Source organism: Gloeophyllum trabeum (assembly GCF_000344685.1).
Source record: "Gloeophyllum trabeum ATCC 11539 unplaced genomic scaffold GLOTRscaffold_00016, whole genome shotgun sequence".
Taxonomy (NCBI): domain Eukaryota; kingdom Fungi; phylum Basidiomycota; class Agaricomycetes; order Gloeophyllales; family Gloeophyllaceae; genus Gloeophyllum; species Gloeophyllum trabeum.
In genome coordinates this window covers 63,542-85,823 of record NW_006920425.1, presented here as the reverse complement: position 1 = coordinate 85,823, position 22,282 = coordinate 63,542, and the positions used below count along the sequence as shown (strand labels likewise).

Genomic DNA, 22,282 nt, shown 5'->3' with positions numbered 1-22,282 from the left:
GAGACGGATGAAGGCTACTGGGAGGGGTCAGGGCATGTCCGAGAACGTCCGAAGCCAAGTCGCTAGAACGTCCATGTATATAAATATTTTTGCTACATCAACCGCTCTTTCTCCCTAACGGTTCGGATCCATATTTCGCCAGGGCGACTACATTCAACATCAGTCAGCCAAAGCAACCACGAGCTTAGCAAAGTAATGACCCACCTTCGCTCACGCAAGATTCTGAATACCCGGCTGGGAGTCTTCCTCTCGCCTCCGGCCCTGGGCGGGAACGCATCTCTGCATCGATCTTGCAGGTCAGCGAGGCCTTCATTGGTACCCTCGGCTTCAACAACGACAGTACCAAACCAGCCCGAGTCGATGAAGAGATCGGTATTGGGGATGCGCATCTTGATGGAGGGCGGCTTGATGACGAAGCTAGAGCGGTGGACCCACCGCACCACGGTATGATAGTTGCCTTGCGGGCTGTAGATCCTCAGTTAGCGACTCGATCCTACATGGCTGCGTGTAACTTACGTTTCGGTCTTTACACGATCCTGCAGGAGCTGCAGGTTGCTCGCGATCTCTTCACTCCATGGTGATATGTCGAGATAGCAAATCGGGTTATTGACCGACCGAATGACCCGGTGGAAGTACGATGGCGGGAATGCAAGCGAATGCATGTACTGCGGGAGCTCGCCGGACATCGAGTACGTGTAATCGAGATCCTAGACAACACAGTTAGGCAAGAGACCAGGAGGAAAGAGAATGTCGAGAACGCACGAGTAAGTAACCCCCGTCCCACACCATCCTGCCTATGTTTCCTTCGTCGCCCACGGCGGTATCCCAGACGACATCCCCTGGCCTGAGCAGGTGTGCGACGCCAGCCCGCTTGAGCTCAGCCTCACACTCCAGAACACTCGCGTCCGAGAGCCATTCTCCTTCGGGAGAAGGAACGAACACATACAGCAGAGGCGCACGCCGAACGCGGTAGAGCGGCGAACGGAACGTCCCAGAGGAACTGCTATTGATAGTCGAAGCGCCCGATACCGAAGACTGCAGCACCGTCGCGGCTGGGCGCGCTTGGGACGGTGACCTGCTCTGAGACGCCGATCTAGAATAGCTATTCGAAGCAGCCCTGCCGTGGAACGAGTTGGGCGATGGCGCGCGGCTCGGCATCCTAGATTGCGACCGACCAGCAACGGTGGGTGCTCGCGAATGATGACCGTTCGGATCACGAGAAGCGTCGGATAGTCTGTGGCGACGAGCATAGCGCTCCATGATCTCAGCCTGGGCACGCAGGCGCAGAACGACGCGATTGTAGGAGCGCGTACAGAACGCTAGGTTACGAATGATATCAGTGTTGCTCCTCGGGGACTGAAGGTACATCTGGGCCATCTGGCAGTACTGGTGAGTGGGCATGGACACCCCCTGCATATACGCATGCATATCCTAAAGAATTGTTACTTCACAAACCTTCACAGATTCGCGGAATGTGTACCGACCTTGATGGACAGCGTCAAAGGCTCTTCTTCCTCCCAGATCCACCTCGAATACCCGACCGAGCCCAAGTACCTCTCCAGTACGCACTCCCGGAGCTCCCTCTTCTTCGCGAACATCCGCATAATCGTCTTGGTAGTCGATCCCAAATTGCACCAGTCCCAAAACCTCAGGTGCTCCAAGAGCGGTGCGAGCAACTCCGGGTTCGAGAGGTGCTTTACCAAGGGATAAGGAATACCACGAGTAATCGGTATCCTCCTAGCCTTCCCCTTTGTCTGCTCCACGACCTCGGCGATACCAGGCGGCGGCGACGTCTCCAGCCTCTCCCCCCTTCTTCGCGAGCGCGAGCGCGAATACTCGTCGGGCGACATCGGCGGCGTCGGCGGTTTCGCAGCAGCTTCCGTAGGCGTATGCACGGGCTCAGGCTCCCTGTCTTCGTCCATAGCAGCAACCTCCACCTCCTGCTCTGCGTGCGCTGGGGCAGGCGGGTCATCCCGCGCTGGCTCATCATGCATATCGAGCTTGTCATTTTGCACTGACGTCGGATCATTCAACTCTTGAACGGCCGGCTCGGGCTCGTGGTCAGGGACGTGCAGATCGGCTGGGGGCGTCCGCGGCGATAGGAGACCATACGATGCTGGTTTCGGAGGTGGCGGTGGCGGGGTCTCAGGGCGGTCCTCGGAATGCATTTGAGCATCCTCATCCGGCGGCGCTTGCATAACGGCTTCCATACTCGCCAATGACGGTTTGCTAGAATGGGTCCCGCGCTTCTGCAGCTTACTCGGCCGCTGAGGCGTCTGAACGGACCCTTGCGCAGACGAGTTCGCATGCTTCAGCAGGTGACCCCCACTAGAGTGCGTCTCCCCTTCCGACGACGATCGCCGGTGCCCGGGCTTTCGCCCATCCTCGTCCCGCGACCGGTGCTTGAACAGCTTGCGAATGGAGGTATGCGGCGAGAAGAGGATCGACGACGACTCACCCTCTGCACCGTAACTGTGGCGGTGCTGAGTCCGGCTGGATTCCGGTTCAGGCTGCAGGAGCGGGGACGGCTGCAGCGGGGAATGCGTATGGGTATTTGGGGTATGGGTATCCGGCTGGTCGTCGGCGGGGACTGACAGCGGCTCGAGGGGCGGCGACGGGTATCCATACGAGTTGGAGTGGCTCCCGCTGTTCCGCTCGGGCGTAGCAGCAACGAGCTGCTCCAGCTCCCCGCTCGAAGTCATCGCAGCGAAGATGAGCGGCTTGCCCCTCACGGGTCCGTGCGGGTATGCGGGGGACGCGGGCTCCATCGCGTAGGTGTAGTCCGGGGCGGCTGGGGCACTGGCAGGAGAAATACGCTCGTCGCGCGGGTATAAAGGCTCCCTTGTCGCGGTCGTCGACGAGCCCTATAGAACATTCCGTAAAATTAGAGTTAGCAATCAACCTCTTTTCTATAGCCCGCAGGTTTGGGGTTGCCAATCAGCAGGAGCCTCGTGTTATGGGGGGTCGTATGTATAGGATGCCGTACGGGGTCGCGGCACTCAATTATGCGTGGGAGGGACTTACCGAGTCGGGCGCAGGGGGAGCGGTGAACTCGTCGGACGTTGTGCCTCGAGCGACCATTGTCTCCGGCTCTTCTGATCGCAAATCGATGACATGCCGTTCCTGTATGTGCGTACAGCGTTAGCATGACATTTTAGGAACAAAGTCAACAGTCAACGACGACAGATAGCGTCATCGTCCCCTTGAGAACGTTTAATTAATGCGACGGGAGTCTTCCATGGCGAAGACGGGACGAACGTGTCGTCGCAGATTATGAAAATCGCGCAACACCTCGAATTGCCTGGAACGAGAACGAGGAAAATATAGGTTGCAGGAGCAGCACACAGTCCCCGAGCAAACTCGGGGCCATTGCTGGCCCGGGAACTCCCATGAACGCTCGCAATAAACGGCAGCCAATCAGGGGACTCCGTTGACATCGCGCCACAGGCCCGGAAGCAAAAGATCAACGGACAAAATAGGCAGCGACATTACCTTTCTGGTTGGCGTTGCCAGCGACGGGTCTCCGAGTCCGGACGGAGATGAGTCGGCCGAGAGGTCCTTGTTCTGCGAGTTCGGACTGCCGATGGTGAGCTGACTGTGGGCGTACGGGGAATTGCTCGTGGATAGATCGGGAGGACTGCCTTCGTGAGGCTGGTGGAAAACTTGGCGGTTTTTATGGCGCAGGTTATGTTTGTCTTTTTCTTTTTCTTTTTCCTTTTCCTTCTCGCTCGAGGAGCGAGACGATCTTGAGGCGATGGTAGGTGTAGTGGCGGAGTGAGACTGAGCGCGAGCGGAAGCAGGGTGAGCAGATACATGAGCAGAAGGAGAGTGCAGAGAGATCTGAGACGGTGACTGGAGGAAAGCGTGAGATTGAGCAACGATGCGAGGTGAATGTGGCTGAGCAGATGACTGGGTTGGTACTTGAGAGCGAGAACGGGTTGAAGATACAGCAGGGTCTTGAGATACAGATGAGTGATTATGCAACAACGTGTGATGGTTTCGAGGAGAGGGAGGAGTCGGGAGTCGATTGCTTCGCTTCTGGCTTTGGCTATGGCCGACATCCAGAGGAGATGCAGGCGGACGCGCAGATGACTGGGATCGAGCTTGCGCGTTCTCCCGCGTCGCGTAGGCGGGGACATCGGTCGCATATTCGTGCTCCTTCGTCCGGGAGCTGAACAGGGTCGGCCTTGGTGCAAGACGAGGCGTGGCAGGCGGCGAGACCGACGGAGAAGGCAGAGTCCTGCTCGTCCCGCTCTCCCTCTCCTCACGATGATACTGAGCCTGGGCGACAGACTGCGACCGGGAAGCACTCGGCTTGGTCTGAGCATGGCGCGAAGGAGAAACCGAGGGCTGGTGCGAGGACAAGGGCGTCGGATACGTCTTTCCGTGCTCTCGTCGATCACGATCACCCCGCACTGCCAAATATTACAGCGTCAATCATCAGTGGAGCAGCTAAGATGGACACTTACCGTCCAAGCTCCTCCCCCTCGTACTCGACCCAGACACCTTTTCTTTCTCTTCAGGCTGCCGTTTCTGCAGCCGCGACGCATGTTTCACCGTCCGCTCGCGCTCCTCGGGCGCCCTCGTCGAGCCCGACCTCCGCCCATGCACCGCGCTCTCGCTGGGTCCGCGGCTATCCCGTTGACTTAGCGGCATAGGAGAAGAGACAGCAAGCACCTTCGACTGCCGGTCCCTTGCGCTTCGCTCCGCGTTCGTACTCGTGGGTGCCGCGTTCTGCGCAGCTCCCGTGGTGGTCGCGAAGCGCGCAGAAATAGGGAGAAACGGGGGGGGCTCGACGACCTCCGGCGCTCTATACGCGGCCTTCGTGGGCGTTTTCACATCCGAAGACGAGAGCTTCTGGCGGATCCTCTTCATGGCGCGTTGTGTGGGATGGGGACGGGTAAATTAGGAGTCGAGCTTAAAGTGTGTCGAGGACATAAAGATAGCTCGGGCTAGCAGATCCAGTCTGAGCAGCGGCGGGTATATACAGAGACTCGGACAACAGACGAGCGAGACGACGATGGAGCCACGAAATGGAATGAAACAGCGCGCTGTCAGCGTCGTCGGCAGAGAAACGAGGCACATCTTGAGTGCGAGATGACGTTGACGGCCTGGTTATTCGTGGACGATCCTCTTAGCGCTGTCAGCGTCGCCCGCCGGCACAGGAACCCACGCTTAATTATGGCGCTCAGTCTCTTCGCCGAGGACCCCTGAAAATACCGATAGATGCCGGTGCAAGACTCGATTTTGTCATGTCCGGACTTTTTCTGGGGGCCCCCCGCCTTTATGTCCGAATAAAATACCGGCCTCGGCCAAGGTCAGATTCATGTCCGGACTATTGCCCCGGCCTCTAGGAAACAGCAAAAATCACCCGTTGTAGTCCACAAGTCCATTCTAGACACTAGATATATATACTAGGGTGTATGAAAACCTGAAACGTGCATAGTCTGAGGTAGAAAGTTCAATAGTTAACGGAAGAGCCTTCGGGCTTGTCTCCAGCATGCAAAGGATAGACGTGGCAGGCAAATTGAGTGATTCGGCAGGCAGCGAGCATTGCCAGGGTCTGAGAGACAGTGCGAAATACCCGCCCGTTCATGGCTTCGTAGCCCTGGACGGCGAGATACGATACCGCAGCGATATTGGAGCCATCCGGCACCCAGCTGTGTCTTCCATGTGTGCCTCCGGATTTCAGCGTAAACTGTATAATTCCGTGCAACTAAGGGGTAAGTACCCGAGGGTTCACGACTACAGGGGAGGCATGTCTATCCTTATTCGGTGAGAAATACCATACGGGGTAATGAATCTAATGATTGATAATGTACTAGTCGCGACAAAGTGGCGGGTTGCTGACCATGTCCGGACTACAACCGGCCTCACTGCTGGGGTGCCGTTGATGTCCGGACTAAAAAACCGGGTTGGCCGGCTGAGACCCCTACCGACGTCCGGATTGGCTCCGGCGTCCCTTGCCCGAGCCGCAATTTTTGTCCGGACTGGCACCGGCATCTATCGGTATTTTCAGGGGTCCTCTTCGCCGTCGGGTCCGGCGGCGCTCAGCATGTGCGTACGCTGCCCATGACGTCGAGGGCTGCCGATATCTTTGTTTCAGCTTCGTGACATCGAGTGCACACTTCTACACGACGTCCGGAATTGCCAGCTCCGGACTTCGGGCAGCAACCCGGAACTTGGACGCACCGGGGATCTGCACAACCCGTTGACGTCGTACGCAGACCACCGGGAGGCAGAACGTCGACGTATGCATGCGCTACAACGGGCATGAACCCCGAGTAGTCCGAATGAAAACGGAATTAGGGCATTACAACCGGCTTGCTACAGTACAGCGACATGAGGATAGATAGTAATAGATAGGCTCTTGCGGGATGAGGAAGTATCGGGATTAAAGGAGCGGCTATGTATAGCGGGGAAAGCTAAGGATTAAGTTATGATTGCGCGAGAAAAGAAATCAACATCATCACTCACGGGCAGTTGGTATACAGACAAGCAAACATCTCATAAACGCATCGCATCATGAACCGAAAAAAAACTCCTCACAACCTCAGCCGGGATCCGTAGACTTGACGGACCCCTCCTCCTCCAGGACCTCGCCGAACCTTCTATGATCCCTGCTGCTCATCGCGACCCCCCGCGTACCCGTACTCGAGCGCCCCCCAGCGGTGGTGGATAGGAACTTCAAATCGAAGCTGTCCGGGACGCCAGACTCGCGCGTGACCCACTGCGAGGCGCGCGTCGCGCGCACAGAGACGTCTGGGCGGGTGTCGGGGAGCGCGTCGTCGGAGTCGTCGTCGAGCCGCCGCGCAGAGGGGAGGACGCGATACAGTAACGTCATCAGGACGAGGAGGTTCGCGACGATGAGCGATATGCCAGCCTGAATGCGCATACAGTATACCCCGAATGAGTATATGCTGTCACGTGGCATGAAAGAGAGTCCGACGAACCTCGATGTGCGCCGTGATACCCTCCAGCTGGCCTTCGGGGCCCATGACAATCACTGCGTGTGGGATGCTCACGAGCGTCGTCACCATGCTCCCGGAGAACACGACTAGGAGGAGGGTGCGGTGATTCGATGGTAACTTCCGCGCATGCCACAACAGCTGGACGGGGAGGTACACCAGGACCGCGTCCCCGACGAAATCAGCTGCACACCTCCGCATAAGCGACCCTAGACTTCGTGCGCAGGAACAAAATTGGATCGGCACGCACTGACGAGCTCCGTGACGGCGACGTTCCGCCCCAGGCGACACTGCGTCCACGGCTTGACCTCCATCCACCCGCGCTCTGCCTTCCCGCACTTGTACGCCTTCTGCGAGACGAGCGCGATCCAGATGCAGACGAACAGCGCCGCGGCGCCGTACGCCAGCCGGCGGAGAACGAGAGGCGGCGGGATGATGCGGATGATGGAGAGGAGCATGCTCAGGCGGGCGGACCTAGAGGGTTATGCTTGTAAGGTTCCTCGTATCCACGGAAACTCTCAAAGCAAACCAGAGCACGAAGGTGAACGCCATGGACACGATCCAGTAGGTGACTATCCGGGTATGAGGTGGTTGTCCTGCGCACAAGGTATCAGATTGATGGTGTTGAGACACGGGAAGAAATGAAAGACGGACGGTAGGCATACGTCCGGATCCATATGACGACGAAGAAAACGATGTCAAAGAGCATCGAGAAGCCAGCGACGCCGTCGTCCCACCAAAACCGCCGCCGCCGCCATCGGTACAAGAGCCGGAACGCACTACAGAGAATCGCTATCGGGTGGACGATGCTGACCACGACTTCAAAGCACAATCAGCTCCTTCAAGTTGACTCTACACTTCAGAATACAACGCACCTCTGATAGCCGTGAACGAAGGCTGCTTGACCATGGATGGGAGCCAGCGATGTTGGTGGGACAAAAACAACTCCCCCGCCGTTAGCAAGCTCGACTGGACGCGTCTATGCCCGCTCGTCCGAGTCGTTCATGTCCAAGAATCACCAAACGACATGGCCTCGCGATTGGTTATTTCGGGGGCTTTTGTGGGCATGGATATTCTGAATTGCCGGCGCACCCTGCTCGATGGAGTCAATGAAGGTCGATGGATGTCAACATCGATTGATATGTCGAAAGGTTTAGAGTGGGGATGGAAATGAATACGGCGCCCGAGGGGTATATGATCGCCAAGCAGGCCGAGGAACCGTTTCCGTAAAGTTCCAATACTTACAGGGGGCCGCCCACAACGGGCAGAGGAGATTGAAACATTGACAAGTGAGCATTTCATCATCTTAGTTCCTAACATATGATGTCATTGACAGACTTACGCTGGTCCTCGATATACTTACGCTCGCTTCCTGATAAGAATATGCTCCTGGCGTCCTCTTGCGTATAACGTGGCTAGACTCTAGGAATGTCACTATTCAACCAACTCGCGTCTCATGGGGGTAAGAAGTCAGAGGACCTGACGAGGCAATGTGGGCGCTGGAATTACTGGCAGAACCCTCTTGACAGCCTTGACGTCTGCCGCAGTCTCCTAAGGCTACAGCAAGTCGCACGGGCACTGGGAAAGACCTAGAAACCCGTGAATCGCTGCACTTCGCTTGGATTCCTCCAGTGAATTGGGTACTTGTCTCTGTTTGCATTGCATGCCAGTCCGAGCGGGACATGCTCGACAGCCTAACCATCTGACTTGGGGCGGCGGTGACTGATATAGTGGACTGCAAGTCCCAGGGGTGTCAAGCGTTGGTATGCCCACCGACGGCGATCTGCCTGGACTTTCACAGACGATCTTTCCCTGCAGCAAGTGAAGCGTCAGAAAGCCACGCAAATACGAGACCTGTAGCTGCAAGAGCGAGAAGGGACGTACGGAGAGTACGGAGCACAAAATATTGAACCCGAACAAAGCAGGCGTGTGTCACCGGGTTCCTTTTGAGAATATGGGCGCTCTCTTGTGTTGGCAATGCGTTAAGTTGACGAGTCTTGCCCCAGCGGTCTGACTTGGACGGCTCGGACGGGCGGTATAGGATTCATGGGACTGCACGTCTGGCTGAGTCCCATGCTTTGACATGCCCGCCCTCGTACAAAAGCTGGCAACAATCCTGCTTGTTTGGCAGTCACGTCTACATTCTACGCTCTTTGTATTCTCAATTCAATATGCAGTTCTTCGCTCTTTTGGCTGCCGCTGGTATATTCGTTTGGTCGTGTAATGCGTCTCCTGTTGTCAGTATCCGTTCAGTCTTCGTGGATTCGCGTTCATCCAACACATGCCTAGCCGTTCCCGTTCGTCAAGTCCCGAAGTCTATCTCATGGCAGAGAAGTCGGGCAGGTTGTAAGTTCTCTCAGTATCAATCCCCAGAGATGCCCTCTAAGCGAACTCTTCGACAGGTCCGCGATCTGTACCCTTACCTTCATGGGCCCAGAGAGTACGTATCGGATTGCAAGTTCTGTGTTGATTGCGAACACTGACATAATCCTCTCTCAGTTGCCAGACATGATGCATGAGGGCGCACTGTATCTCCGCCCGTATTTAACTCTCATGTATAGAGATGTAGTAAGTATCCTTCGTCACCCCGACTATCCGTGCTAATTTCAGCCAGTAATGGTAGACTCACTTAATTGTCACATTCACTTTCGGGTCACTGCGAATGGTCCCTAGTACGCCGACGTGGCGTCCTGTAAAACAATAGTCTGCGAATACAACAATCTCCTCGTTGTGTAATGAGTCTGAAAGTTATCTTCCTCGCACACATAGGATGATGTAGTATTTCGATTCTCCGCGCCATGTACATTATTCGGATCTTTTAGGACTTCAGGAACAACGATCGGCCTACAGGCGTTCAGTATAACGTCGCGTGAAACCGGAACCGAGAGTGGAACATATCCCAAAAGTGGGGCGGTCTGTGCCTGAGTACCGCCGCATGCTGTCTGCAGGACATAATTGGCCTGCCATCGCAGAGTATAACATGCCTCGTTGCGAGGTCTTTGACTTCCACAGCCCATACAAAGTTGATAGAGGCTGAATGGAAGACGTCCGTGCGAGATATCCGCGTAAAATCTGGCGCGTGCATCAACGTCTGACATATCCAAAAATGGAAACTGTACTGGTATCGTCCAGCAGCACTTTCGAGCTCGTTCTGCTCGTCATGCTAAAGGCAAACAGCGAATTATTGGACGTCAGCTAGGCCATTCGAGGCTCGTGTACCGCACCGTAAATCGCGAAAGAGCGGTTAGATAGAGCGACGGTCGGGTCTCGGAAATCTGGACTGCCCCAGCGCGTGGCTGACGGTAGCCCAAATTGGGGCGTTCTTCCGTCACACACAGGGTTTAATTCCGCCTGCTCCTGTTCTGCTCCTAGCAGCAATTTGCTGTCCCACAGCAAGCCTTGGTTGCGCATCTTTGCCAGCGTACTTTGCTTTAACGACTCCAGAGAGCTTGCCAGCGGACGTCTTGGACAGCCACCCGACCCTAGTACAGAGACTCCCGGCACTCGTTCGCACAGCCAGCGTTTTCCACCAACTCGAACAAATACCGTGTACCCAGGACGTATCAAGAACCAACAATGGATCCCTTTACCCCTCACGTAGGAGCCGAGTCACCCCCCGTGCGGCACCATATACTCGGAAATTTCCTGCGTGGCCGCCCACGAGGGAGTTCTCAATCGCACATCCATCTGGACCCCTCAAACCGCGACCAACAAGAACCTTCGCCGCCACCCGTTCCAGCACACTCACCGCCATCGCCGTCGCCGGGCCCTGGCCATCGTCGACGACCCGCAGCAGTCAGCGGGAGCGGCACAGCGCCCATCCAGACGTCCGTCTCGCAGAACGGCGGTAGCGCCCAGCAGCAGCAAGGGAGCAGCGGGATCGCGAGCATGCTTAGAAGGAGGCGATCAGCAGGTGCGCTTGCCTCAGGCGCGACACCGCAAGTGGCCATCAGCACGAGCGCACCAGGGCTGACGAGCGGCCCGCCCCGCTCGGCAGGTGGGGCGTCGTCGAACGCACCTGGGCACCGCATCCGCCTCGTCCCGCACATCGATTCGCGGCGATCGCTGCGCTTCGAGCCCATCCAGCGCGACGTGCGCGAGGGCGACACGCCGCTGCGCATCGGCCGGTTCACGGACCGCTCGGGGCTGGGCATCGCAGCGGCGAACGCGATGGGCTCGAACAAGCTCGCGTTCAAGTCCAAGGTCGTCAGCCGGAGCCACGCGGAGATCTGGGTCGAGGCGGGCGGCAAATTCTTCATCAAGGACACCAAAAGCTCGAGCGGGACGTTCCTCAACCATGTGCGGCTCAGCCCTGCGAACTCGGAGAGTCGGCCACACGAACTCAAGGACGGGGATATTCTCCAACTGGGCGTCGATTATCAGGGCGGGACGGAGGATATATACAAGTGCGTCAAGATCCGCGTGGAAGTGGGCAGGGAGTGGCAAGCCGCTGCCAATGCCTTCAAGTGAGTTCCCCTCTGATAAGGCTTCTCGGTGATGCTGACTGTGCGGTAGTACGAACGCGCTGAAGCAGCTGAAAGCACTTGCGATCCCGTCGACAGCCAAGGCTTCCGACAAGAAAACTGCACCCAAGTCTGGGCTTTCGGACTGCTGCATCTGCCTCTTTGGCATCACCATTCACCAGGCGCTCTTTATAGCTCCATGCTCCCACTCCTTTCACTACAAATGTATCCGGCCTCTGTTAGACTCTCACCACCCAGCCTTTTCTTGTCCAGTGTGCCGCACGTACGCAGATCTCGAGGAAGACGTCGAAGTGGACGTGCAGTCTATCGCCGTCGCCGAAGACGACGGGGATGTAGTCATGGACTCCGCCGCGGTCGAGCGCGACGGCGCGGGCGCGGAGACGGAGGTCGAAGCGGACACCGGCGCGACGCGGCTGGGTGTCGGGATCCCGCGCGGGCGCAGCGGGTTTCGCGCACGTAACACAACAATGGTTGGAAATGGAGGCGGCAATGTGGTGGATTTGACGGAGGACGATGCGAGCGATGAGCCGCCGCTGCCGCCCCTGCCTGAGCACGAGCACGGGGACGACGTGGAGATGAGCCCGAGCGTGTCGCGGGACGGCAGCGTGAGCCCAGACCTCGGGCAGGGCAGCGCGATGGCGGCGCGGACGGTGCTCGGCCATGGGGGCAGTGGCGCGGACTTGAGCGAGGGCGAGGGGAGCGGGGCTGGGAGTGCGGATGGGATGATACCCGTTAGCGTGGGCATGGATGTTGAGGCGGAGGCAGAGGCTCTGGAGAACGAGGAGAGGAAGAGGCTTGTCAGTAGGATGCGCTGAGGATCGGCAGGCGTCTTGTAAACGTTCGTGCATATAGAGCGATTGTTCGTAAGTGCCTCGTGCTTCGCGGTCAACGACAATGCTGATTAGGGCGTCGATCGTTCCGCAGCTCTACATTTCTTTGTGCAGCACTACTCCACGCTATAGTCCGGTACCCTTGTTTCTGTTCATATGTGACTCTTTTCGTCGAGTCTTTGTTTGTAATATCCCAGGATCATCACTTAATATTCTATCCGCATATAGTATTTATTGCCCTTCTCAGCTGCTCTCCTTCAAGACGACCTTGCGGACGTGTTTAGAGCACTGGCTGTACATTAAGTGTACAGTACTTGGAAGACCTCTGTATTGTCTTGATTTATGACCCAACACGCTTCCTTAATCCTCGATTATCCGTTCTTGCGACTTCGAACCTGCTTTGCGGAAACCTAGTTGGCCACTGTCAGTGATCATTGAGGAACGGACCTCAGCCGTCGAGGGTGTTTTTATGCTCTACTTCCCCGGGGGTCACCGTGACCAGATGCATATTGTTACTGGTGCATTAGCTGGATATTGCAGCCGCTTACCCCCTGCTCCCAATGTCTAATGGTGCGTCCGTAGCAAGTACTATCACGATGCCCGCTGGTCGTTCGCAGGGCAACAACTGTACAGTCGTTGACAAATTGTACTGGACAGGTCTATGCCTGTCATGACTGTGTACAAGCAGTTAGTGGCCTGGTAATCCACAACATACCAGTGAGTGGGGGGCAAGCCGCTGCACGGTGCTCGAGCTACGAATATTGCATAGTACCATTATGCAATTACTTGCCCTGTAGTGCGCAAAGAGTACTTGGGCAATACTTGGGTGAGTGATGAGTTGAAAGCGGATCGATGCTGTGACCGAGCAACGATTGGTCAACATACCTCATTGACTGGATTATCGGATAGGACGCGATAACTGGACATGAGACTCCTCGTGAGAGATAAATGCGGAGGCACGTATACTCGCCCGGTAAAGATCCTGCTGACAGGCGCATCCCTACGTCCGTGGTGTCCGGAACTGTCAATCGTCTAGGAGAACACCACTCAGGTAATGAGTCACCTGTTTGGGGCACTAGGATAGTACTAGGAGGAGTCGGTCTACCTTTTCCATGCCGAACCCTGGGGAGGTCTGGTGCATAATACGATACTGGGGTCGGAACGGCATCCAAGGTGAACATGTGTATGAAAGGCCGTAACACGCACCTATGCGCTGTACGAGTAAGCGGAAAGCGCGACATCTTCTTGGGACCGAGTAACAAGTACCTGAAGCCGCGAGGCCGTATGCATGCAGATGAGGAATATGAAAGACGAGAGTAAGGGTTACCGAGAAGACCGCGGCCTATCGCCTGGTCATTGCACAAGGGTCAGCGGGACTATCGGTTTAATATCAGAACTAGGAGGATTGTATAAGAGAGAGAGAGAGAGAGATATGGGGGCTCACGGTATAGGAACCTACCATGCGCGTCTTCACCCTCGCAATCGCTTTCGCTTCAATCGTGGCTCTGGCCATGGCCAAGCCATTGGTAGGAGCGCAACCTGGTTGAGATACGCTTCGCTCATACCCTCTCTTGGCTAGGACAACGCAAACGGCCTGCTCGCCAGAGACGCCAATCCTGAAGCCGATCCCAGTGAGTCTGACATCGCTGTGATGAAAGCCAAATAACATAGAATATTCAACGTAGCCAACTGCGGGCCTTGTGGTTGTGCACCCCCGATTGGCTGCATTCCATGAACGAAGAGGAGTTCTACAAAGGCGTATGGAGGAAGACACCTTGTGTAGACGTAGACTCATCACATACTTGCAGGTGAAGTTATGAGGCTGGAATGCCACTGGAAGCTATCGGACAGCCATAAATATCTCTTGAACGCGAACCATGACAGTGCGAGGAGAAGTGTTTCACCGAAGACACCGTAAGTGGGTTATGGCTACGGCATTGTGCCAGAAGATACATGCATCTCCTGAGCTTGAACAAGTCTGAATCGAAAGAAGCGTAGTTGCCCATCCTCGGGTGAATCTCATCCATGCTGAACGGATACTTCGACGCCGCTTCCCGGTGACCAAACACAGAGATGCTCTGCACATCGCGTCTGGAGACACAAGCACATCGGTGCCTACCGACGTTCCGTCCGTCTACTGGTGCATACGAGTTGTTATTTGAGAAAGGGACTTGCGATCAAGAAGTAGACCAGGTCTGCACACCGCGCCGAACGGCCAGCCCTGGCTGCAATTATAGCCGCTGCCGTTATTACACTGCTGGTTAGTCAGGACCAGATCCCGGATGATTCCCACCTTTTATCGGCCCAGGACAGGTTTCTTGTACATACATACATCGATATCCTTGAAATTTCTCCTTCCATGATATCTTAGGTGGTCCTGGGGCGGACGAAGTTGAGCGTTGCAGCCGTCGATCTTTGCAAATTCGGATAGGCAAGGGCCGTGGAAACAAATGACATAAGCAGGAAATGAGATGCTCGTGATTGGCTCTCGGGAGTTTTCGCAGGCTCCCCCAGGACCGTTCCCGGATCCCGAATTCACGCGACACAACTACCTCACACCGTTCCCTCCCCTCTTGTCATCCCTTTCCCGACCTCGTCGTCGTCGTCTCTCTCGTTCCGGAATGCAGTCTCTGGCTAGATCAGCGTTGCGCCCGGCGCTTCGGGCACGTACCTTCGCCTCGTCGGCGACGAGGGCGCAAGCGGCGGCGGTAGAGAAGCAGCCGCTCTTGAAGGAGTTCAAGATTTACCGTTGGGTGTGTAAGATTGAGGACGGAAGTTATCGTTTGAGAGCTGATCAACAGTGTGCTATAATCATTAGAACCCGGATGAGCCAGAGAAGAAGCCTACTCTCCAGTCGTACACCATTGATTTGAACCAGTGCGGACCTATGGTATGTTCCCGAGACAGCGTGCTGGAAACATTCAGGAGTAACCCAGAATTACAGGTTCTTGATGCGCTCATCAAGATCAAGAACGAGATCGACCCGACGTTAACGTTCCGTCGCTCTTGCCGAGAGGGTATCTGTGGGTCTTGCGCCATGAACATCAACGGCCAGAACACCCTGGCCTGCCTCTGCCGCATTGACCGTAACGCTTCGAAGGACTCGAAGATCTACCCCCTTCCGCACATGTACATCGTCAAGGACCTGGTGCCTGACCTTACGCTGTTCTACAAACAATACAAGTCCATCGAGCCCTACCTGAAGAACGACAACCCGCCAGAGAAGGGCGAGTTCTTGCAGAGCCAGGAGGACAGGAAGAAGCTGGATGGGCTTTACGAGTGTATCCTGTGCGCGTGCTGCTCAACGAGTTGCCCGAGTTACTGGTGGAACCAGGACGAATACCTCGGTCCAGCCACTTTGATGGCTGCCTACCGATGGATCGCTGATTCACGAGTGCGTACTGCGTTTTCTCAAATACCCCAATAAATCTGAGAGTCTGGCTAGGATGCCTATGGTGCTCAACGCAAGGAGCGTTTGCAGAATGAGATGAGCATGTACCGTTGCCACACTATCTTCAACTGTATGTCGTTCTACGTCGTGATTCCGCCTGAATTTGCTCATTTGTCCTGTAGGTGCGCGGACATGCCCGAAGGGTCTCAACCCCGCCGCCGCTATTGCCAAGATCAAGCTGGAGCTGGCAGCCGACTAAATAGCCTGGTTTCGGGTGGCCAGGACGACGCGGGGTTCGGGCTAATCAGAGCTGGCTAGTAGGTACGGACTCGCATCTGTACCAAGTGTACGTTTTTGCGTTCATGGGTATACATTATATTATATTCGTTGCAAGACCCGATCGCACTTGAAGTCTTCGTATCTAGATGCAAGCTGCAGAACAATGCCCACAGAGTGAAATTACGCTTTTGGTACTACTGATATTCTAGTGTTCTCTATAGTTTGCTGCTCTACTCTGCAAAGGGATAGTCAGTGTATCCCTGCTCCCCCTTGGTATAGAAGGTGTCCCTGTTGTACTGGTTTAACGGGATGTTCTTCTTTAACCGCAGGGGCAAGTCCGGGTTGGAGATGAACATGCGTCCAAATGCGACCAGGTTGTCCGTCTTGTCCGCCACTTCGATTGCCAGGTCCCTGGTGTACCCGCCAGCGGTGATCAGGGGCCGAGGAGCCCAGATGTCCCGGATGAAGTCGTTGGATTCGCCTGGCTGTGGTTCGCGCTCGAAGGCGACGAGGATACGGGGCTCCGTTAGGTGAACGTAGGCGAAGTTGGGGTAGAGGTCTCGAATGGTCGTCACCATATGGGAGAAGGTCGGTTTTGGGTCGGCCATACGCATACCTGAACAGACGGTGAGGTCACGTTTTGCCAAAGCGGACTCCATTGACTCGACGCACCTTGGAACTGCTCCCAGGGACCGAACCGCACACCCGTCCTCTTCTCCCCCACCGCTTTCGTAACCGCCTGGAGGACCTCCAATCCGAACCTGCACCTGTTCTCTATACTCCCGCCGTACTCGTCTGTCCTCTTATTGCTCACGTCCTGGATGAACTGATCGAGCAGGTAGCCATTCGCATTGTGCACCTCTACGCCATCGAACCCTGCTTCGATGGCGTTCTTCGCGGCCTGTTCGTACAGGCCGACGTATTCGTGAATCTCGTCGACTGTCAGGGGACGAGGCACATTTGGGCTGTCCGGCATGGGCAGGTCGGACGCGGATACCAGATCGTAGCCGAACTTGGCCAGGTACTCCGGGTACGCGGCGCGTCCGAGGGCCCATAGCTGGCAGAAGATGTATGACCCCTTCGCGTGCACGGCGTCTGTTATCTATGAAGGGAGGGCGTGTAAGGACTGGTGTGGCGCGGTCACGAGCAAGCAAACGTACCTTCTTCCACCCGCGTATCTGGTCCGCGCTCCAGATGCCGGGGACGTTGGGGTAGCCCCCGGCTTTCAAGGCGATGAAGGTAGCCTCGGTGATGAGGAGGGTGCCCGGTACGCTCGCTCTCTGCGCGTAGTATTCTGCCATAAGGTCGGTGGGTACGTGCTGGTCGTCCGCCCTGAGTCGCGTCAGGGGAGCCATCACGACCCTGTGCTGTAGGTTGAGCTCCCCGACCTGCGTAGGTTGGAAAAGTTTTGATGTAGTCGCAGAAGACATTGCGATAAGGGCAGAGACGAGCTACGATTTGAGGGAGTAGGGGAGGGAGATAATGATCCATCCTCACCACAGTCCCGATTTTATGCTGCCCATTACTCTGGTTTATCCGGGCCCCGTCGAAGTGATTTGCAAGCAGGTAGAATAATTGCCGGTAGTCGGGAGCGTTGAGAGCCGCATCGACTCGAGCCGCTGCTGCTTGGGCGGTCCCGAATCACGATATTGTACAACATTTTGGGATTTGCGAGTCGATCATTGATATGGCGCCTAAACATTTCTGGATTAGATTACTGATGAGGAAGTCTAGCCACCGCCGCGCCACAGCTTACTGAGCTTGCCACACGTTGTTCCCGAAGGCCGACGTGAATCAGAAATCCAGGTAAACAGTACGCGTTTCGCGCTGCCCCAGTATTCAGCGGTTTGATGACTGTTGCAGGGATGAAGTTCGTCAACTTCCTGAGGATAAGGGGCTACCATTGTCTGACTCGATGTCTACCAATGGCCGGCAGTGATGGACAAGCTTTGCACCAGGGCGTAAACGGTGAATGACTCGAATTGAGCCGCTGATAGTGCTCCAGGACACCTTTCACTGAGTATATTAAATTAAAGCATACTGCGGTGGTCCTCCCATTAACAATCGCCATATGAATCAGGCTCCCCCATTGCTATCCTACTGATCTGACGCCTTATGCAGGATACATACCCCTCTATGCTGTACATTCTGCGAAGGGATAATCCGTGTAGCCCACCTTCCCCGGGCTAAAGAAGGTGTCCCTGTTATATGGTGTTAACGGGATATTGTTCATTATCCGCAGGGGCAAGTCCGGGTTGGAGATGAACATCCGTCCGAAGGCCACAAGGTTGTCCGTCCTCTCCGCGACCTCGATGGCCATCTCCCTCGTATACCCGCCAGCAGTAATCATCGGTCGAGGAGCCCAAATCTCACGGAGGAAGTCGTTATCCTCTCCTGGCTTAGGTGTGCGCTCGGGTCCTATGAAGCTGCGAGCCTCGGTTACGTGAAGGTAGGCGAAATCCGGGTATAGATCGCGGATTTTTCGGACGATGTAGGTGAAGGTGGGTCTAGGGTTGGCCATGCCCATACCTACTCGGAAGGCGATGATTCACTGAGCGTCGGAAGTCAGGGCTTGGGTCCACACTTACCTTGGTACAGTTCCCAAGGACCGAATCTCGCGCCTGTCCTCTTCTCACCTACTGCCTTTACCACGGCCTCGATAACCTCCAAGCTAAACCTGCACCTGTTCTCTATGCTTCTGCCGTACTCGTCCGTTCGGTTGTTGCTCACGTCTTGTATAAACTGGTCCAGCAGATAACCATTCGCGTTGTGGACTTCGACGCCGTCGAAGCCCGCTTCGATCGCATTTTTGGCCGCATATGCGTAGAGCTTGACGTATTCGCGGATCTCGTCCAGGGTCAGAGGGCGGGGCACATTTGGGCTGCCCGGCATCGGCAGATTGCCTGAGGATACTAAGTCCAAGCCGAACTTCGCCAGATGCTCAGGGTGTGCTGCACGCCCGAGGGCCCACAACTGGCAGAAGATGTACGACCCCTTCGCATGGACAGCATCTGTTACCTGAAAAAAGCCCGAGATTAGCATTGGATGGCACGTGCATGGATTTGCAAGCGTACCTTCCTCCAACTCCTGATCTGGTCCTTGCTCCAGATACCCGGGACATTCGGGAAGCCTCCCGCCCTCACGTCGATGTAGGTCGCTTCGGAGATGAGGAGCGTCCCAGGTACGCTCGCTCTCTGCGCGTAGTATTCCACTGGGAGCTCAGTGTGCACATGCTCATCGTCCGCTCTGAATCGCGTCAAGGGAGCCAAGACGAGTCGATGCTGTAGTTCAAGATCGCCGACCTGGATAGGCTGGAAGAGCTTCGACGTCGACGCTGGAGACATGGCGCTGTTTATTTGAGAAGAGGCGGTCTGGAGCGAAAAGGTAAAGCATATGCTTGGTGAAACCTCATCTATTCCCATCGTCTTTTATACGTCTTTTCTTTCCTGTATGACTCCGGCTCGCGAGAAAGAGCCCGCGGAAAGACTACTCGCGTGTGGTCATCAGTTACCTCGACAGATTGGCGGTGAGCGTTTCCCATCGATTGTTTTGATCGTATCCATAATATTCCAGATTTCGACCCTACAATGCCGAACCCATACAACATTTTGAGTAATGGTTGACATCCGAATTAGCGGGCGGTCGTGGAGCTCCAAAACTCTCTTCCCTGTGGCAACCCGTAAGCCGTCCATTTCGCCAGTAAATGAAATGCCTCCACCTACATACTGCTACGAAAGGTGCAAGGACCTTTCCCGCACACCGAGAGGTATACGAACTTACGAAGAACTCGCACATGAATATGCAACGAATCCCACTCATGATTGGCGGTGCACTGAGAAGCACATAACGTTACTTCGTCTTCTAGGCGGTGAGAAGGTCACCAAGGAATCGGTAGGTGGTGAACCAGATGATGGTAATCATTGCCGGACTGACTGCTACTCCGTGATACGCGAGTTTCATTTACAACGGTGCGTGCACGTCGGCCGGAGTGGTATAACGGGCGAGCACTACAATATCGCTGGTAGTATGTTCCCCCTAGTCTAAAGGTATCATGGTGGCGCAGTCGAAACTAGTGATATCGACGCAGCAGTTTATTTAACTGACCGATTGCAGCAATACTGAGGTCGAACGGGATCATTAGAATCATCTTCGTTGCCGAAATTTAATTGTCCTCCTGCACCGCCAGCGGGAATTCGAAGCACTGCAGATCAGGGGTGTTAGGTTAAGGTACCGCGCTCACTCCTCTAGCGATTCTCTGAGACCTATAGCCTTGCCTTTGCCTCCTGCTCTGCAAACGGATAGTCGAGGTACCCCTCCCTACCCTGAGTGTAGAACGTCTTCCGGTTATATTTCGTTAGGGGAATGTTCTTCATTAATCGGAGGGGCAAGTCGGGATTGGAGATAAACATCCGTCCGAAAGCGATGAGGTTGTCGGTCCGGTCCGCTACCTGTATCGCAAGGTCCCTGTTGTAGCCGCCGGCGGAGATCAAGGGCTTGGGGGCCCAGATCTCCCTGATGAAGTCGTTGGACTCGCCTGGCAACGGCTCACGATCCTCCCCAGAATGCACCCGGGGCTCAGTTACGTGGATGTACGCGAAGTCGGGGTAGGATTGTTTGATGGCACGGACAAGGTGCGAGAATGTGGGTTCTGGCTGGGCCATGCGCATTCCTGAAGGTGTGGGTTCTTTTGAGCACTGACAAAGGTGATCTTTTGAGATCCTAACATACCTTGGAATTGCTCCCAAGGACTCAGCCGGATGGCTGTCTTTTCCTGCCCGACGGCGTTCACGACGCCTTCGAGGACTTCGAGAGCGAACCGGCACCGGTTCTCTATACTTCCACCGTACTTATCTGTCCTCTTATTGCAATTGTCCTGGATGAACTGATCGACCAAGTATCCATTCGCGCCGTGCACCTCTACTCCATCGAATCCCGCCGCAACGGCATTTCTTGCAGCCTGTGCATAGAGCCCCACGTACTCTTGGATCTCTCGATGAGTAAGGGGGCGGGGTGCAACTTTCTTGCCGGGGATCGGCAAGTCTGACGAGGACACGAAGGGGTGGTTCGAGCGAGCTAGGAGCGCAGGGTCGGCGGCACGTCCCAGGGCCCAGAGTTGGCAGAAAATGTACGATCCTTTGGCGTGGACAACATCCGTTACCTAGGGAAAGAGTGTTAGGTGTGGGTAACTTGGCAGACTGTGTAGTATATAGGTCTCTTCGTACCTTCTTCCACATCTGTATCTGCGCCTCATTCCATATACCAGGCGCGTACGGGTAGCCCCCCGCTCTCTCCGCGATGAAAGTGGCCTCGCTTATGAGCAGCGTTCCGGGCACACTCGCTCGCTGGCCATAGTACTCCGGCGTCATGTCAGAAGGGATATGGTTCTTGATGGCTCTGAACCGGGTCAAAGGCGCCATGACCACTCGGTGCTGTAGCTTGAGATTGCCGATCACAGTGGGCTCGAACAATTTGGACTTGGTCACAGATGCCATCGCTCGGGGATGCTGCCTGCCTCGAGTGACTGGGTTGTAGGTTGTTGTTTCAGCGCGAACAATCGTTGACCTGCCCCGAGGCCGACTTGCAGCATGATTATCTTTTCCGGCATTCGTCGGCCCATGCTACAACCAGCATTTGTCATCTTCGAAGATGTAGCGTAAGCAGCAAGAACTTGAAGAAGCCAGGGCAACACGCAATGCTAACAGACGGAAGGAGAAGGCGTGTTAGAGGCAAAGGGAAAGAATTGATTCAGAACGTTTTATCATGACAAGCGATGCTGGAAGTGGAAGACGTCTCTCCTTGACCTCAGCCACCCCGAGGTGGTACGGGCGTAGATGCTGACGACCTGATGTCTTGGATCCGACCATTCATATCCCGGGCTTTGTTTGACCGGTAGTCATGGCAGTCCTGCGAGTTTGAAGGCTGACTTGTCTCGCTATTCAGTTTTCTCGACATGTAGCATTTCAGACTAAGACAAGTGTAAGTGTACCACCTTTCGGCAAGCTGCCTCCTGGGGAACCACCTTGAAATCCAAGCCTTGGAATACGGCACGACGGTACCACAGTCTTCTACGCTTGCGATTACTCTGCCATCGGGTCCTTGGGCGAACGGATGGCCAGCGTGCTGGCAAATGGATTCGACGGTTCGGTCATTGGAATGGAGACCACGATGAAGAGGCACACCCATGCGTCGTCGGACTTGTCCTATCCTTCAGGACGACGGCAATCACAAGATTTATATACGTGAGTGCAATACCTCTGTACTCCATGTCAATGACTTGCCCCGTGAGCCATATCACGGTTCGCCGTCATAGCAAAAGATTGCGCTGGGCTC

At 55.5% G+C, this 22,282-nt stretch overlaps 8 protein-coding genes across 8 annotated transcripts; 3 read left to right on the top strand and 5 right to left on the bottom strand.

Annotated features, from left to right (window-relative positions):
- Nucleotides 1–92: 92 nt before the first annotated feature.
- Nucleotides 93–1,260, bottom strand: GLOTRDRAFT_49059 (uncharacterized protein; the record flags this gene model as incomplete). Its single annotated transcript, XM_007871974.1, has 4 exons — nt 93–147; nt 205–465; nt 517–707; nt 763–1,260. 4 exons carry the CDS (start codon nt 1,258–1,260, stop codon nt 93–95), a joined length of 1,005 nt encoding a protein of 334 aa, XP_007870165.1.
- Nucleotides 1,261–6,239: 4,979 nt separating this feature from the next.
- GLOTRDRAFT_117994 (uncharacterized protein) lies at nt 6,240–7,993 on the bottom strand. Its single transcript, XM_007872017.1, has 7 exons — nt 7,844–7,993; nt 7,623–7,787; nt 7,498–7,564; nt 7,219–7,442; nt 6,954–7,153; nt 6,478–6,883; nt 6,240–6,406 (listed from the first exon to the last, which is right to left on the bottom strand). The coding sequence occupies exons 1-6, from the start codon at nt 7,875–7,877 to the stop codon at nt 6,554–6,556; spliced, it is 1,020 nt and encodes a 339-aa protein (XP_007870208.1). The 5' UTR covers nt 7,878–7,993; the 3' UTR covers nt 6,240–6,406; nt 6,478–6,553.
- A 2,863-nt stretch (nt 7,994–10,856) lies between these two features.
- On the top strand, nt 10,857–11,742 carry GLOTRDRAFT_49029 (SMAD/FHA domain-containing protein; the record flags this gene model as incomplete). Its single annotated transcript, XM_007871970.1, has 2 exons — nt 10,857–11,434; nt 11,484–11,742. Coding segments are annotated over 2 exons (837 nt in total), but the record flags the coding sequence as incomplete, so codon positions are not given.
- Nucleotides 11,743–13,742: 2,000 nt separating this feature from the next.
- On the top strand, nt 13,743–13,948 carry GLOTRDRAFT_133077 (uncharacterized protein; the record flags this gene model as incomplete). The annotated part of the gene is made up of 2 exons (XM_007872016.1): nt 13,743–13,808; nt 13,862–13,948. The coding sequence occupies 2 exons, from the start codon at nt 13,743–13,745 to the stop codon at nt 13,946–13,948; spliced, it is 153 nt and encodes a 50-aa protein (XP_007870207.1).
- An 805-nt stretch (nt 13,949–14,753) lies between these two features.
- Nucleotides 14,754–15,932, top strand: GLOTRDRAFT_133076 (uncharacterized protein; the record flags this gene model as incomplete). Its single annotated transcript, XM_007872177.1, has 5 exons — nt 14,754–15,035; nt 15,101–15,172; nt 15,227–15,676; nt 15,728–15,803; nt 15,856–15,932. 5 exons carry the CDS (start codon nt 14,754–14,756, stop codon nt 15,930–15,932), a joined length of 957 nt encoding a protein of 318 aa, XP_007870368.1.
- A 250-nt stretch (nt 15,933–16,182) lies between these two features.
- GLOTRDRAFT_48934 (NADH flavin oxidoreductase/NADH oxidase) lies at nt 16,183–17,382 on the bottom strand (the record flags this gene model as incomplete). The annotated part of the gene is made up of 3 exons (XM_007871962.1): nt 16,183–16,568; nt 16,625–17,054; nt 17,113–17,382. 3 exons carry the CDS (start codon nt 17,380–17,382, stop codon nt 16,183–16,185), a joined length of 1,086 nt encoding a protein of 361 aa, XP_007870153.1.
- A 704-nt stretch (nt 17,383–18,086) lies between these two features.
- Nucleotides 18,087–19,296, bottom strand: GLOTRDRAFT_133074 (FMN-linked oxidoreductase; the record flags this gene model as incomplete). Its single annotated transcript, XM_007872015.1, has 3 exons — nt 18,087–18,481; nt 18,541–18,970; nt 19,027–19,296. The coding sequence occupies 3 exons, from the start codon at nt 19,294–19,296 to the stop codon at nt 18,087–18,089; spliced, it is 1,095 nt and encodes a 364-aa protein (XP_007870206.1).
- A 604-nt stretch (nt 19,297–19,900) lies between these two features.
- On the bottom strand, nt 19,901–21,483 carry GLOTRDRAFT_141040 (FMN-linked oxidoreductase). Its single transcript, XM_007872014.1, has 3 exons — nt 21,175–21,483; nt 20,681–21,110; nt 19,901–20,621 (listed from the first exon to the last, which is right to left on the bottom strand). The coding sequence occupies exons 1-3, from the start codon at nt 21,442–21,444 to the stop codon at nt 20,215–20,217; spliced, it is 1,107 nt and encodes a 368-aa protein (XP_007870205.1). The 5' UTR covers nt 21,445–21,483; the 3' UTR covers nt 19,901–20,214.
- Between the last annotated feature and the right edge of the window lie 799 nt (nt 21,484–22,282).